This window comes from Ranitomeya variabilis, chromosome 5 (assembly GCF_051348905.1).
Source record: "Ranitomeya variabilis isolate aRanVar5 chromosome 5, aRanVar5.hap1, whole genome shotgun sequence".
Lineage (NCBI taxonomy): Eukaryota > Metazoa > Chordata > Amphibia > Anura > Dendrobatidae > Ranitomeya > Ranitomeya variabilis.
This window is the reverse complement of record NC_135236.1, coordinates 411278932-411291930: the sequence shown is the minus strand read 5'-3', so window position 1 is coordinate 411291930 and position 12999 is coordinate 411278932. Positions and strand designations below refer to the sequence as shown.

At 44.4% G+C, this 12999-nt stretch overlaps 1 protein-coding gene across 2 annotated transcripts in view; it reads left to right on the top strand.

The window, feature by feature from the left end:
• NTN4 (netrin 4) overlaps positions 1 to 2882 on the top strand; it is a 247094-nt gene extending 244212 nt beyond the window's left edge. For both annotated transcript variants that reach the window (XM_077265159.1, XM_077265160.1), the window contains one exon: positions 2009 to 2882. In XM_077265159.1, the coding sequence (XP_077121274.1) occupies positions 2009 to 2145 (137 nt within the window). In that variant the 3' untranslated portion in view covers positions 2146 to 2882. The remainder of the gene's footprint in view (positions 1 to 2008) is intronic.
• Positions 2883 to 12999: the final 10117 nt, after the last annotated feature.

The window sequence follows — 12999 nt, the reverse complement described above, 5'->3', positions numbered from 1 at the left end:
GTTACCATTGTAAAGGTAAAAAAAAAAAACACTACATACTCACCTTCTGATGTCTGTCACGTCCCCCGCCGGCGGCTTCCCTGCACTGAATGTGTCAGCGCCAGCCGGCCGTGAAGCAGAGCACAGCGGTGACGTCACCGCTGTTACTGCCGGCGCCGCTGACACATTCAGTGCAGGGAAGCTGCCGGCGGGGGACGTGACAGACATCAGAAGGTGAGTATGTAGTGTTTTTTTTTTAACTTTTACAATGGTAACCAGGGTAAATATCGGGTTACTAAGCGCGGCCCTGCACTTCATAACCCGATGTTTACCCTGGTTACCCGGGTGCTGCAGGGGGACTTCGGCATCGTTGAAGACAGTTTCAACGATGCCGAAGTCGTTCCCCTGATCGTTGGTCGCTGGAGAGAGCTGTCTGTGTGACAGCTCCCCAGCGACCTAAACAGCGACGCTGCAGCGATCGGCTCGTTGTCTATATCGCTGCAGCATCGCTGAGTGTGACGGTACCCTTAGTTTATAGGCCAATTTGGGGGTGACAGATTCCCTTTAACCCTTCAGGTGCTTCTTGAGAACTAAAGTAATGTGGAAGGAAAGCATGAACATTTTACTTTTTTTCACACAAAAAATTACTTTAGACCCAACCTTTTTTTTTTTATTTTCACAAGGGTAACAGGAGAAAATGGACCACAAAATTTGTTGTGCAATTTCTCCTGAGTATGCCGATACCCTGTATGTGGGGGAAAGCCAGTGTTTGGGCGCATGGCAGGTCTCAGAAGCGAGGGAGCACCATTTAACTTTTTGAATGCAAAATTGGCTGGAGTCAATGGCGGGTGCCATGTCGCGTTTGGAGACCCCCCCCTGTTGTACCTAAACAGTGGAAACCCCCCAATTCTAACTCCAACCCTAAAACAGCTCTAACCCTAATCCCAGCCATAACCACAACCCTAACCCCAACTGTAACCTCAACACAACCCTAACCTCAACACAACTCTAACCCCAACACCCCAACCATAACCCCAACACCACAACTGTAACCCCAACCTAACCCTAGCCCAACCCTAACTCTAACCCTGGCCCTAACCTTAGCCCCAACCCTAGCTCTATCCCAACCCTAACTGCAAAGAATGGAAAAAAAATAAATTTTTCTTATATTATTACTTTTACCTTACTAAGGGGGTGACAAAGAGGGGTTTACTATTTTTTTTATTTTGATCACTGTGATAGGGTCTATCACAGTGCTCAAAAGGAACCAATAGGAATAATCTCCTATTGTTGCCGGGTACCTGCCGGCAGATCTCTGCAGGCGCACTGTGCATGTCCGCCAATTTCTTCCAGGAAGAAGATGCCGAGGACCAGGGGACAGAGCCGGAGGGTCCAGGGATGGCAGGCAGAGGTACCGGGGTGGGTACGGGGAACCCCATTTCTCTCTTTACTGGTTTGCTAGATCATATCAGAGGAGAGAGAAATAAATAGGAAATCTGCCTTTTTTTGTGATAGCTGTTATTCACCGAATAATGGCAATCAGGAGACTGGGGATGGTAAAAACCGACCCGAATCATGTTTTACGGAGTATCCGAGACCCTGGAGATTTTCCGACGCTGGGGGGAGCTATACCCTTATTTCTCAGCGCCATTAAAAAGCGGCACTGAGGAATAAGGCCCCTCAACTGCAGCCGCTAAAAGGTGTATTGGCGGTCGTTAAGTTAAATATCAAATGTTTAAAAAAAACCCATTGCTATAAAGTCTCCTTGCTACTGCTTCGGAATACAGGCTACTATTTGCAGACTACCAAAAAATTAGTCTTACAATGTGTCCAAATGTGTGGCAAATCACGCAAATACAGTGTAATTGCCTATGGCAAAATATTAGAGCTGAGGGTCTCAAACTGTGGTTCCCTACTTTTAGTGGCAGATTTGGTAAGATACACAGATTTTTCTTCAGCTGTCCCAACAGCTTTTTTTTTATTTTGAAGTGGTTTGAAAAGATTAATGTTCTATTCTGATTTCTTTTAGGTCTAGAATATCTAGTGGCTGGATATGAAGACGTACGTACAGGTCGTCTCATTGTGAACATGAAAAGTTTTGTCCAGCCCTGGAAACCTTCCATTGGCAAGAAAGTAATGGAGATACTAAGCAAAGACTGCAATTGAAAGAAAATAAGACAAATTGTTGAATACAGAAGTAAAAAATTTGTATTTATTGACCGGTTTAGTGAAAAGCGCACATAAAGATACCGCACAGCAACCCTACGCTTCTATCCTTCAGCTGTATGCGTTACAGATTTATACTATACATATGTCTTACATCCAAATGGTTCTCCTCTGGCACATCTGCAACCTAGTAGCAGAAGACTGCATTTAAAATGGATAAACCAAGGGGGAAAGTGCGTAAGCTAAAGTCTATACAATCAGCATACTTATTATTTAATTGAAGGTACAAAAGGAAAGCTTGGACTATTATTGAGGTATCGTTCCACGTCACCTCTGTAAATAGCATTTTTATGAAGCACTTTACTAATTGTTCTTGCAGTTTTTATTTTTGTTAAACAAAACAGTGGTGTTTAGGGAGCAACAGAACAGAAATGACACTAGAGACACCTTAAAGCAATTTCTGTGCTTTGTAATATTTGTTTTCTTCAGATGTATTTATATTTTATAGTCATTTCATGTTCCCAGAGATACAGTGAGACAATGGACATTAATATTATCTGTTTTATTCCTCATGCAGTGTCCATTTCAAACTTTTGCTTGTAAATGTGAATGCTTAATTTAATTAGGATTTTTTACACTGATCTGAAAGAAAAAATAACAGAATTTAATGTAAAAGTGAAGAAAATCTCTGCCAAGTGATCTTCATTCATTACAATTGTTAAACCCTATGAGACCCCTTCCATGTGTTGGATCAAATCATCACAATCTCGCTCACCCTATTAGGGATCAAGCTGTCACGATTAGCTGCAGCCGCTGCTGCGGCCCAGCCCATAAACACCCCCACAACAACCGACCACGACGGTGTGGGGCACTTGTCCCCCGGCGACGCAATGCAGACCCTTTATACCGCAGAGGGGGACCGGGGCCTACCCAAAATAGGGGAGGGCAGAGACCGGGGCTCTGTGGCAGCTGAGCATGTGAACAAGGAAAGAGACACGTTGGACTTGATTACACCGCACAACTTCAGGTGTTGTTTCACACGTGGAAAGTCAGACACCAGCTGCAAATGACCTCGCAACCAGCGGACAGCTTCCACAGCGGCAACCAGGGACCGCACATGCGGATGGTAATGCAGCAGAGCAAAGACCTAACCACCCATGTACGGCTACGCAGCAGAGCAGGGAACTAAGCAGGCTCCATACAGGTAATAGCCAACAGTATCCCAGCTCAATTAGGGGGAAAGGAGCAAAGGGTTAAAGCAAAGACATGCATTGTCACGCCGAAAAGCAGATACAGACAGAGCGGCGTGACACAAGCAAGTCCAGCTTTTGTCGAGAGTGCCCAAGTGCTTATCCTTTATATGATGGTGGATTGTTGGATGTGTCCTTTGATCCTCTAGTAGAGTACCATAGCACCTGCATAGACTGGATCTATGGCACATATAACATTGTTAATGACATTTCTAAATTAAGATTTAAGATGTTTTTTACATCAATGCAGTCTCTTGGAGTTCATTGGGGAACTTTATTAAAACTCTTCATACAGATGCATATCTAGGCTTTCCTGCACCCAGTGCAAAAATCAAATTTGCCCTTACATTCATGTAAGACTCAAAGATAATGCCAGATAATGGGGGCCACATCACTGTTGTGAAATTGGATTTTGGGCTCCCCCGGTGGCCACTGGTGGAATTGAACTGGTGTGCATCATCCTCTCTGTTCACCTGTTTCCATCAGGATGTGGGAGTCGCTATTTAGCCTTGCTCCTCTGTCACTTCCATGCCGGTCAACATTGTAATCAGAAGCCTTTCTGTGCATGTTCCTGCTGTTAGACAACTCCCAGCTAAGTTGGACTTAGTCCTTGTTTGTTTTTGCATTTTGTTCCAGTTCACAGCTGTAGTTTCGTTTCTGTGTCTGGAAAGCTCTTGTGATCTGAAATTGCCACTCTGATGTTATGAGTTAATACTAGAGTCTTAAAGTAATTTCAGGATGGTATTTTGATAGGGTTTTCAGCTGACCATGAAAGTGCCCTTTCTGTCTTCCTGCTATCTAGTAAGCGGACCTCAATTTTGCTAAACCTATTTTCATACTACGTTTGTCATTTCATCTAAAATCACCGCCAATATTTGTGGGGGCCTCTGTCTGCCTTTCGGGGAAATTTCTCTAGAGGTGAGCCAGGACTATATTTTCCTCTGCCAGGATTAGTTAGTCCTCCGGCCGGCGCTGGGCGTCTAGGGATAAAACGCAGGCTACGCTACCCGGCTACTGTTAGTTGTGCGGCAGGTTTAGTTCATGGTCAGTTTAGTTTCCATCCTTCCAAGAGCTAGTTCGTATGTTTGCTGGGCTATGTTCTCTTGCCATTGAGAACCATAACAGTTTGACCGGCCAAAAGGGTTAAATTAATTGACAGAGAAAGGAGAGAAAAGAGAAGTCTGCTGAAGATTTTTTTTTTTTTTTTTTTCTCAGTTCTGAGTGTGCTTGTAATTGAATCTCTTGCAAGTCTGCCTATATTGCAGCCTTTCTCTCTCTCTCTCCTTCTAATCCTGGAATGGCTCTGTGTTCACCTGTTTAAAATGGATATTCAGAGTTTAGCTGCAGGTTTGAATAATCTCACCACGAAAGTTCAAAACTTACAAGATTTTGTTGTTCATGTTCCTATATCTGAACCTAGAATTCCTTTGCCTGAATTTTTCTCGGGGAATAGATCTTGCTTTCAAAATTTCAAAAATAATTGCAAGTTGTTTTTGTCCCTGAAATCTCGCTCTGCTGGAGATCCTGCTCAGCAGGTCAGGATTGTGATTTCTTTGCTCCGGGGCGACCCTCAGGATTGGGCTTTTGCATTGGCTCCAGGGGATCCTGCGTTGCTCAATGTGGATGCGTTTTTTCTGGCCTTGGGGTTGCTTTATGAGGAACCTCAGTTAGAACTTCAGGCGGAAAAGGCCTTGATGTCCCTATCTCAGGGGCAAGACGAAGCTGAAATATACTGCCAGAAATTCCGTAAATGGGCTGTGCTTACTCAGTGGAATGAGTGCGCCCTGGCGGCGAATTTCAGAGAGGGTCTCTCTGATGCCATTAAGGATGTTATGGTGGGGTTCCCTGTGCCTGCGGGTCTGAATGAGTCCATGACAATGGCTATCCAGATCGATAGACGTCTGCGGGAGCGCAAACCTGTGCACCATTTGGCGGTGTCTACTGAGAAGACGCCAGAGAATATGCAATGTGATAGAATTCTGTCCAGAAGTGAACGGCAGAATTTTAGACGAAAAAATGGGTTGTGCTTCTATTGCGGTGATTCAACTCATGTTATATCAGCATGCTCTAAGCGTACTAAGAAGCTTGATAAGTCTGTTTCAATTGGCACTTTACAGTCTAAGTTTATTCTATCTGTGACCCTGATTTGTTCTTTATCATCTATTACCGCGGATGCCTATGTCGACTCTGGCGCCGCTTTGAGTCTTATGGATTGGTCCTTTGCCAAACGCTGTGGGTATGATTTGGAGCCTCTTGAAACTCCTATACCCCTGAAGGGGATTGACTCCACCCCATTGGCTAGCAATAAACCACAATACTGGACACAAGTAACTATGCGGATTAATCCGGATCACCAGGAGATTATTCGCTTTCTTGTGCTGTATAACCTACATGATGTGTTGGTGCTTGGATTGCCATGGCTGCAATCTCATAACCCAGTCCTTGACTGGAAAGCTATGTCTGTGTTAAGCTGGGGATGTAAGGGGACGCATGGGGACGTACCTGTGGTTTCCATTTCATCATCTATTCCCTCTGAGATTCCTGAATTCTTGACTGAATATCGTGACGTTTTTGAAGAACCTAAGCTTGGTTCATTACCTCCGCACCGGGAGTGCGATTGTGCCATAGATTTGATTCCGGGTAGTAAATACCCTAAGGGTCGTTTATTTAATCTGTCTGTGCCTGAACATGCTGCTATGCGAGAATATATAAAGGAGTCCTTGGAAAAGGGACATATTCGTCCTTCGTCATCTCCCTTAGGAGCCGGTTTTTTCTTTGTGGCTAAGAAAGATGGCTCTTTGAGGCCGTGCATTGATTATCGGCTTTTGAATAAAATCACGGTTAAATATCAATATCCGTTGCCACTGCTGACTGATTTGTTTGCTCGCATAAAGGGGGCCAAGTGGTTCTCTAAGATAGATCTTCGTGGGGCGTATAATTTGGTGCGAATTAAGCAGGGGGATGAGTGGAAAACCGCATTTAATACGCCCGAGGGCCACTTTGAGTATTTGGTGATGCCTTTTGGTCTTTCAAATGCCCCTTCAGTCTTTCAGTCCTTTATGCATGACATTTTCCGTGATTATTTGGATAAATTTATGATTGTGTATCTGGATGATATTTTGATTTTTTCGGATGACTGGGACTCTCATGTCCAGCAGGTCAGGAGGGTTTTTCAGGTTTTGCGGTCTAATTCCTTGTGTGTGAAGGGTTCTAAGTGCGTTTTTGGGGTTCAAAAGATTTCCTTTTTGGGATATATTTTTTCCCCCTCTTCCATCGAGATGGATCCTGTCAAGGTTCAGGCTATTTGTGATTGGACGCAACCCTCTTCTCTTAAGAGTCTTCAGAAATTTTTGGGCTTTGCTAACTTTTATCGTCGATTTATTGCTGGTTTTTCTGATGTTGTTAAACCATTGACTGATTTGACTAAGAAGGGTGCTGATGTTGCTGATTGGTCCCCTGCTGCTGTGGAGGCCTTTCGGGAGCTTAAGCGCCGCTTTTCTTCCGCCCCTGTGTTGCGTCAGCCTGATGTTGCTCTTCCTTTTCAGGTTGAGGTCGACGCTTCTGAAATCGGAGCTGGGGCGGTTTTGTCGCAGAGAAGTTCCGATTGCTCTGTGATGAGACCTTGTGCTTTTTTCTCGCGTAAATTTTCGCCCGCCGAGCGGAATTATGATGTTGGGAATCGGGAGCTTTTGGCCATGAAGTGGGCTTTTGAGGAGTGGCGTCATTGGCTTGAGGGGGCTAGACATCAGGTGGTGGTATTGACTGACCACAAAAATCTAATTTATCTTGAGTCCGCCAGACGCCTGAATCCTAGACAGGCGCGCTGGTCGTTGTTTTTCTCTCGGTTTAATTTTGTGGTGTCCTACCTGCCGGGTTCTAAGAATGTTAAGGCGGATGCCCTTTCTAGGAGTTTTGAGCCTGACTCCCCTGGTAATTCTGAACCTACAGGTATCCTTAAGGATGGAGTGATATTGTCTGCCGTTTCTCCAGACCTGCGGCGGGCCTTGCAGGAGTTTCAGGCGGATAGACCTGATCGTTGCCCACCTGGTAGACTGTTTGTTCCTGATGATTGGACCAGTAAAGTCATTTCTGAGGTTCATTCTTCTGCGTTGGCAGGTCATCCTGGAATCTTTGGTACCAGGGATTTGGTGGCAAGGTCCTTCTGGTGGCCTTCCCTGTCTCGAGATGTGCGAGGCTTCGTGCAGTCTTGTGACGTTTGTGCTCGGGCCAAGCCTTGTTGTTCTCGGGCTAGTGGATTGTTGTTGCCCTTGCCTATCCCGAAGAGGCCCTGGACGCACATCTCGATGGATTTTATTTCGGATCTTCCTGTTTCTCAGAAGATGTCTGTCATCTGGGTGGTGTGTGATCGTTTCTCTAAGATGGTCCATTTGGTTCCCCTGCCTAAGTTGCCTTCTTCTTCCGAGTTGGTTCCTCTGTTTTTTCAAAATGTGGTCCGTTTGCATGGTATTCCGGAGAATATCGTTTCTGACAGAGGTACCCAATTCGTGTCTAGATTTTGGCGAGCATTCTGTGCTAGGATGGGCATAGATTTGTCTTTCTCGTCTGCTTTCCATCCTCAGACTAATGGCCAGACCGAGCGGACGAATCAGACCTTGGAGACATATTTGAGGTGTTTTGTGTCTGCAGATCAGGATGATTGGGTTGCTTTTTTGCCTTTAGCGGAGTTTGCCCTCAATAATCGGGCCAGTTCTGCCACCTTGGTGTCTCCCTTTTTCTGTAATTCGGGGTTTCATCCTCGATTTTCTTCTGGTCAGGTGGAATCTTCGGATTGTCCTGGAGTGGATGCTGTGGTGGAGAGGTTGCATCAGATTTGGGGGCAGGTAGTGGACAATTTGAAGTTGTCCCAGGAGAAGACTCAGCTTTTTGCCAACCGCCGGCGTCGGGTTGGTCCTCGGCTTTGTGTTGGGGACTTGGTGTGGTTGTCTTCTCGTTTTGTCCCTATGAGGGTTTCTTCTCCCAAGTTTAAGCCTCGGTTCATCGGCCCGTACAAGATATTGGAGATTCTTAACCCTGTGTCCTTCCGTTTGGACCTCCCTGCATCTTTTTCTATTCATAATGTTTTTCATCGGTCATTATTGCGCAGGTATGAGGTACCGGTTGTGCCTTCCGTTGAGCCTCCTGCTCCGGTGTTGGTTGAGGGCGAGTTGGAGTACGTTGTGGAAAAAATCTTGGACTCCCGTGTTTCCAGACGGAAACTCCAGTATCTGGTCAAATGGAAGGGATACGGTCAGGAGGATAATTCTTGGGTGACTGCCTCTGATGTTCATGCCTCCGATTTGGTCCGTGCCTTTCATAGGGCTCATCCTGATCGCCCTGGTGGTTCTGGTGAGGGTTCGGTGCCCCCTCCTTGAGGGGGGGGTACTGTTGTGAAATTGGATTTTGGGCTCCCCCGGTGGCCACTGGTGGAATTGAACTGGTGTGCATCATCCTCTCTGTTCACCTGTTTCCATCAGGATGTGGGAGTCGCTATTTAGCCTTGCTCCTCTGTCACTTCCATGCCGGTCAACATTGTAATCAGAAGCCTTTCTGTGCATGTTCCTGCTGCTAGACAACTCCCAGCTAAGTTGGACTTAGTCCTTGTTTGTTTTTGCATTTTGTTCCAGTTCACAGCTGTAGTTTCGTTTCTGTGTCTGGAAAGCTCTTGTGATCTGAAATTGCCACTCTGATGTTATGAGTTAATACTAGAGTCTTAAAGTAATTTCAGGATGGTATTTTGATAGGGTTTTCAGCTGACCATGAAAGTGCCCTTTCTGTCTTCCTGCTATCTAGTAAGCGGACCTCAATTTTGCTAAACCTATTTTCATACTACGTTTGTCATTTCATCTAAAATCACCGCCAATATTTGTGGGGGCCTCTGTCTGCCTTTCGGGGAAATTTCTCTAGAGGTGAGCCAGGACTATATTTTCCTCTGCCAGGATTAGTTAGTCCTCCGGCCGGCGCTGGGCGTCTAGGGATAAAACGCAGGCTACGCTACCCGGCTACTGTTAGTTGTGCGGCAGGTTTAGTTCATGGTCAGTTTAGTTTCCATCCTTCCAAGAGCTAGTTCGTATGTTTGCTGGGCTATGTTCTCTTGCCATTGAGAACCATAACACATCACGTGCTTGGTGCTGCTTTGAAGCAACCTAAAGCTGCTGCAGCATGAAGTTGCAGTGGTTCCTTCCAGGGCACATCTTGGCCACCACGTGGATGCTCTGCCTGCCCTTTTTGTCTCGTTGTTTGCTGTGCCCTTCTTCCCCCTTAACATGGCAGCCCCAGCCAGACACACAGATCAGAACTTAATTGAGCTCTAGCAGCCGACAGACTTAGCTGCTCCTGTCACACAGAACAGACAGCTGCAGCAATAACGGCCAAGCTGCATCAGCCGCAGAATATTGCTGTCCATGCCTGACACACATAATTGAGCGTGGCGGTGACTTCACCTCGCCTTATTATTGATGCAGCCATTGACACACATAGCATCCCTAGCAGGTAAATAATACAGCTGATTGCCACTGACAGAGGTGCTCTGTGTGTTGAGTGGCTGCTCCAGCAATCGTCTATTGTGGAACATACTGTATTTTCATGCTGCCAGCTTCTCTGCTGCATACTGTGCTTAAAGCATAGTCTCTGCCCTTAACCAGCTGGACCCCTGCTTTGTAGAAAAAAGTATGGTAAGCTTTTGCAGCTGTTGTGTGACAGACTTGTCATCAGGAAACGGGCTAAACTCTTGGTATGGAACCAGTCGGCTCATATGACAATTGACATTGAAAATGTTGTACTTTGAAAAAAATCTTCATATTCTTAGTTTTAGGGTACATTCACATTTAGCTACAGCACTTTGCAGCTTTTGGTTATTGAAGATGATTTCTGTGTTGTCAAGGTGTTTCCAGTGATTGCAGTATAATGCAATTGTATGTAAAATGTCCAATTTATGGGAAGGCAGTTTCAGGCAAAAAGAAAACAAACCATGGAGAAAGATAAAACACTTATACAGCTCAATGACAAGGTCATTAACAAATACCAGTCCGGTGATGGATACAAGAAAATTTCAAGAAGTCAAGAACAAGTCACACCTGTAAATCTGCCTAGAGCAGTTCATTGTTAAAAGATGTGAAAGGAAACCAATGAAGAGATTAATGGCTGTCAGTAACCAGCTTCTGTGGCTAAATTTGGCATTGAACAATTGTTACCAGAGTGTAGGGTTGAGCGACTTTTGCTTTTTTAGGATTGAGTCGGGTTTCGTGAAACCCGACTGTCTCGAAAGTCGGATCGTGTGAAATCGGCCGATTATTGTGAAAAGTCGGGGGGCCGACCGAAACACGAAACCCAATGCAATTTTTTTTTATTTATTCTCTCTCTCTCTCTCTCTCTCCCCTCCGTCCCTGCAAAATTTGTGTTTCACTGTGGGAATCGCTATATCCCAAACGTTAAGATGGCGGTTTTACCCCTTGTGACGCCGCACAAAGCGAGCCGGAACCCATGTCATCACGCTGCACACACTCCTTCATTGGCTGAAAAAATGGTGGGGAAAGCGTCATACGAAACGCGACTTTGGCGCGAAGATCGCCGACCGTGTGCCCGATCCCACGCTGGGGTCGGGTTTCACGAAACCCGACTTTGCCAAAAGTCGGCGACTTTTGAAAATGACCGATCCGTTTCGCTCAACCCTACCAGAGTGCCTTACTAAGGCACTGCTTAGAAAAGTGTTATATGACTATCTATTATCTTACGTTAGCTATTTATGTGGTAGATACTAAAAATGCTGTATGATGTAGGCACAGCATTCCAATACACCAAATACAATTACAATATCTACAGCTCAGTTCCATTGAGAAATTAAGCTGGAAACAATATTGCAATTTAAACAATTTTATAGAGCAGAGCAAAGCTTCTTCTAAATCTTGACTTCATTTTGTTTGTGTGTAACAGTTTCAGTGACTATGGTGTATCACTTTGTACAGATTTGTTTTCACTTGCTAATGGAAGACTCTGTTGATCAGCGGCAAAATTATTTTACTCAATATTGTTACACAATAAAACATGAAAAAGCGTGGGATATGTAACCTGGGTATGTATATAAGCACTATACTGTCAACCATCATGAAACCAAATGTGACTAAATGACCTACTTCAGGTCTTGTAAAACTTTCACATAGTCTTGCAGTTCTGTGTGGACATAACATTGGGGCATCCTGTGCAGCTGCACAGGGGGACCAAGAGGTAAGAAGGCCCACAACCACAAGGATATATACATGAATTGTTTCCCTGCCAACATGCATGAACTATACCCTGACATATATATTACATTTTAGCTACAGCAGGCTCTATGGTAGACCCTTTAGAAAAAAAAAAAGTAGTTTGGCAATTTATCAAGACTGGAGGAAGATGCTCCAAATTCATTTAGAGATGTGCACCTTTTAATGAGTTTGACACATCTTTCAGCTGCCACGTGTCAGAGAAATTTACTACAAATCTACAAAAAATGTTGCTTCTGTTCATCAGCATATTCCGTCCATTGGAACCTGTCACCACATTTGACCTACCTAAACTATTAGTATGGGCATACAGGATATAGACTGCTGAGTATAGTGATACTTGTATGCCTCATCTCAGATGCATTGTTGCTGATAAATAATTATTTAGCACTTTATATAAATGTCCTCTTCCAGGCTCTGGGGAGGATGTTATCAGAAAGAGAACTCTGCCTCCAGAGCTTGTTTACATGAAGGAGGTGTTACCAGTGTGATGTGTAATGGCCGCTCTCTTCTCTCCTGATCTCACTGCAGAGCTGTGTGTGGTTTCCAGCTCACTAGCAGACAGGTTTCCAATATTGTTGCAATACAGCAGAGCTCAGGAGCTGCAAAAAATGTGTTTGCAAGAAGACAATTTTTAGATCTCCTTTCTGTGTTAGTTATATGTCTCACACTGATAACTCCCCCTTTTATAATAATCTCTGATGGGAGTTATCTTCCAGGCAATATCCGCCCCATAGACTGGAAGAGGTAATTTAGATATAATAAAGTGGATTTCTCTGGAATAAGACATCAGATTGCAGATATCAAAGTATCATTTTATTCAGCTTCCTATGACCTACATGTTCATATAGACGGCTTAGAAGGTCTGATCCTACTGATAGATTCCCTTTAAAGACATCATGCAGAAAAGGTACGAAGTTTAGGCATAGAATCAAGTCTTTACCAAGCATAACAACTGTGTACAAAACATATATAAATAGTAGATGGGAGGGATCTAAAATGTTCAGTTTCTAAACCAGCACCTAATTAACTTGTGTATAACCCAATCCATGGCTGGAGCACATTGATAAACATATACATGTGTTGGACCGCCCATCGTGGACTTTAAGTAAGTATTATCTTTATTATATTGTCTAATATATGATATATACCCTGCTTGAAAATGTATGTACTTCCAGCATATCAGCAATTTCGTAGTACCCAATCCGAGCATATCTTGCTGAGTTCTGCTGACTATGGCAATATAGGTTGTCATGGTAACGTAACTGTATGCTATAGATTGTTAAGAAGGGCACGATAGTACGAAGTAGGAATGTTCTCTTTATTTCATCAGGAAAACTTTACGCTAG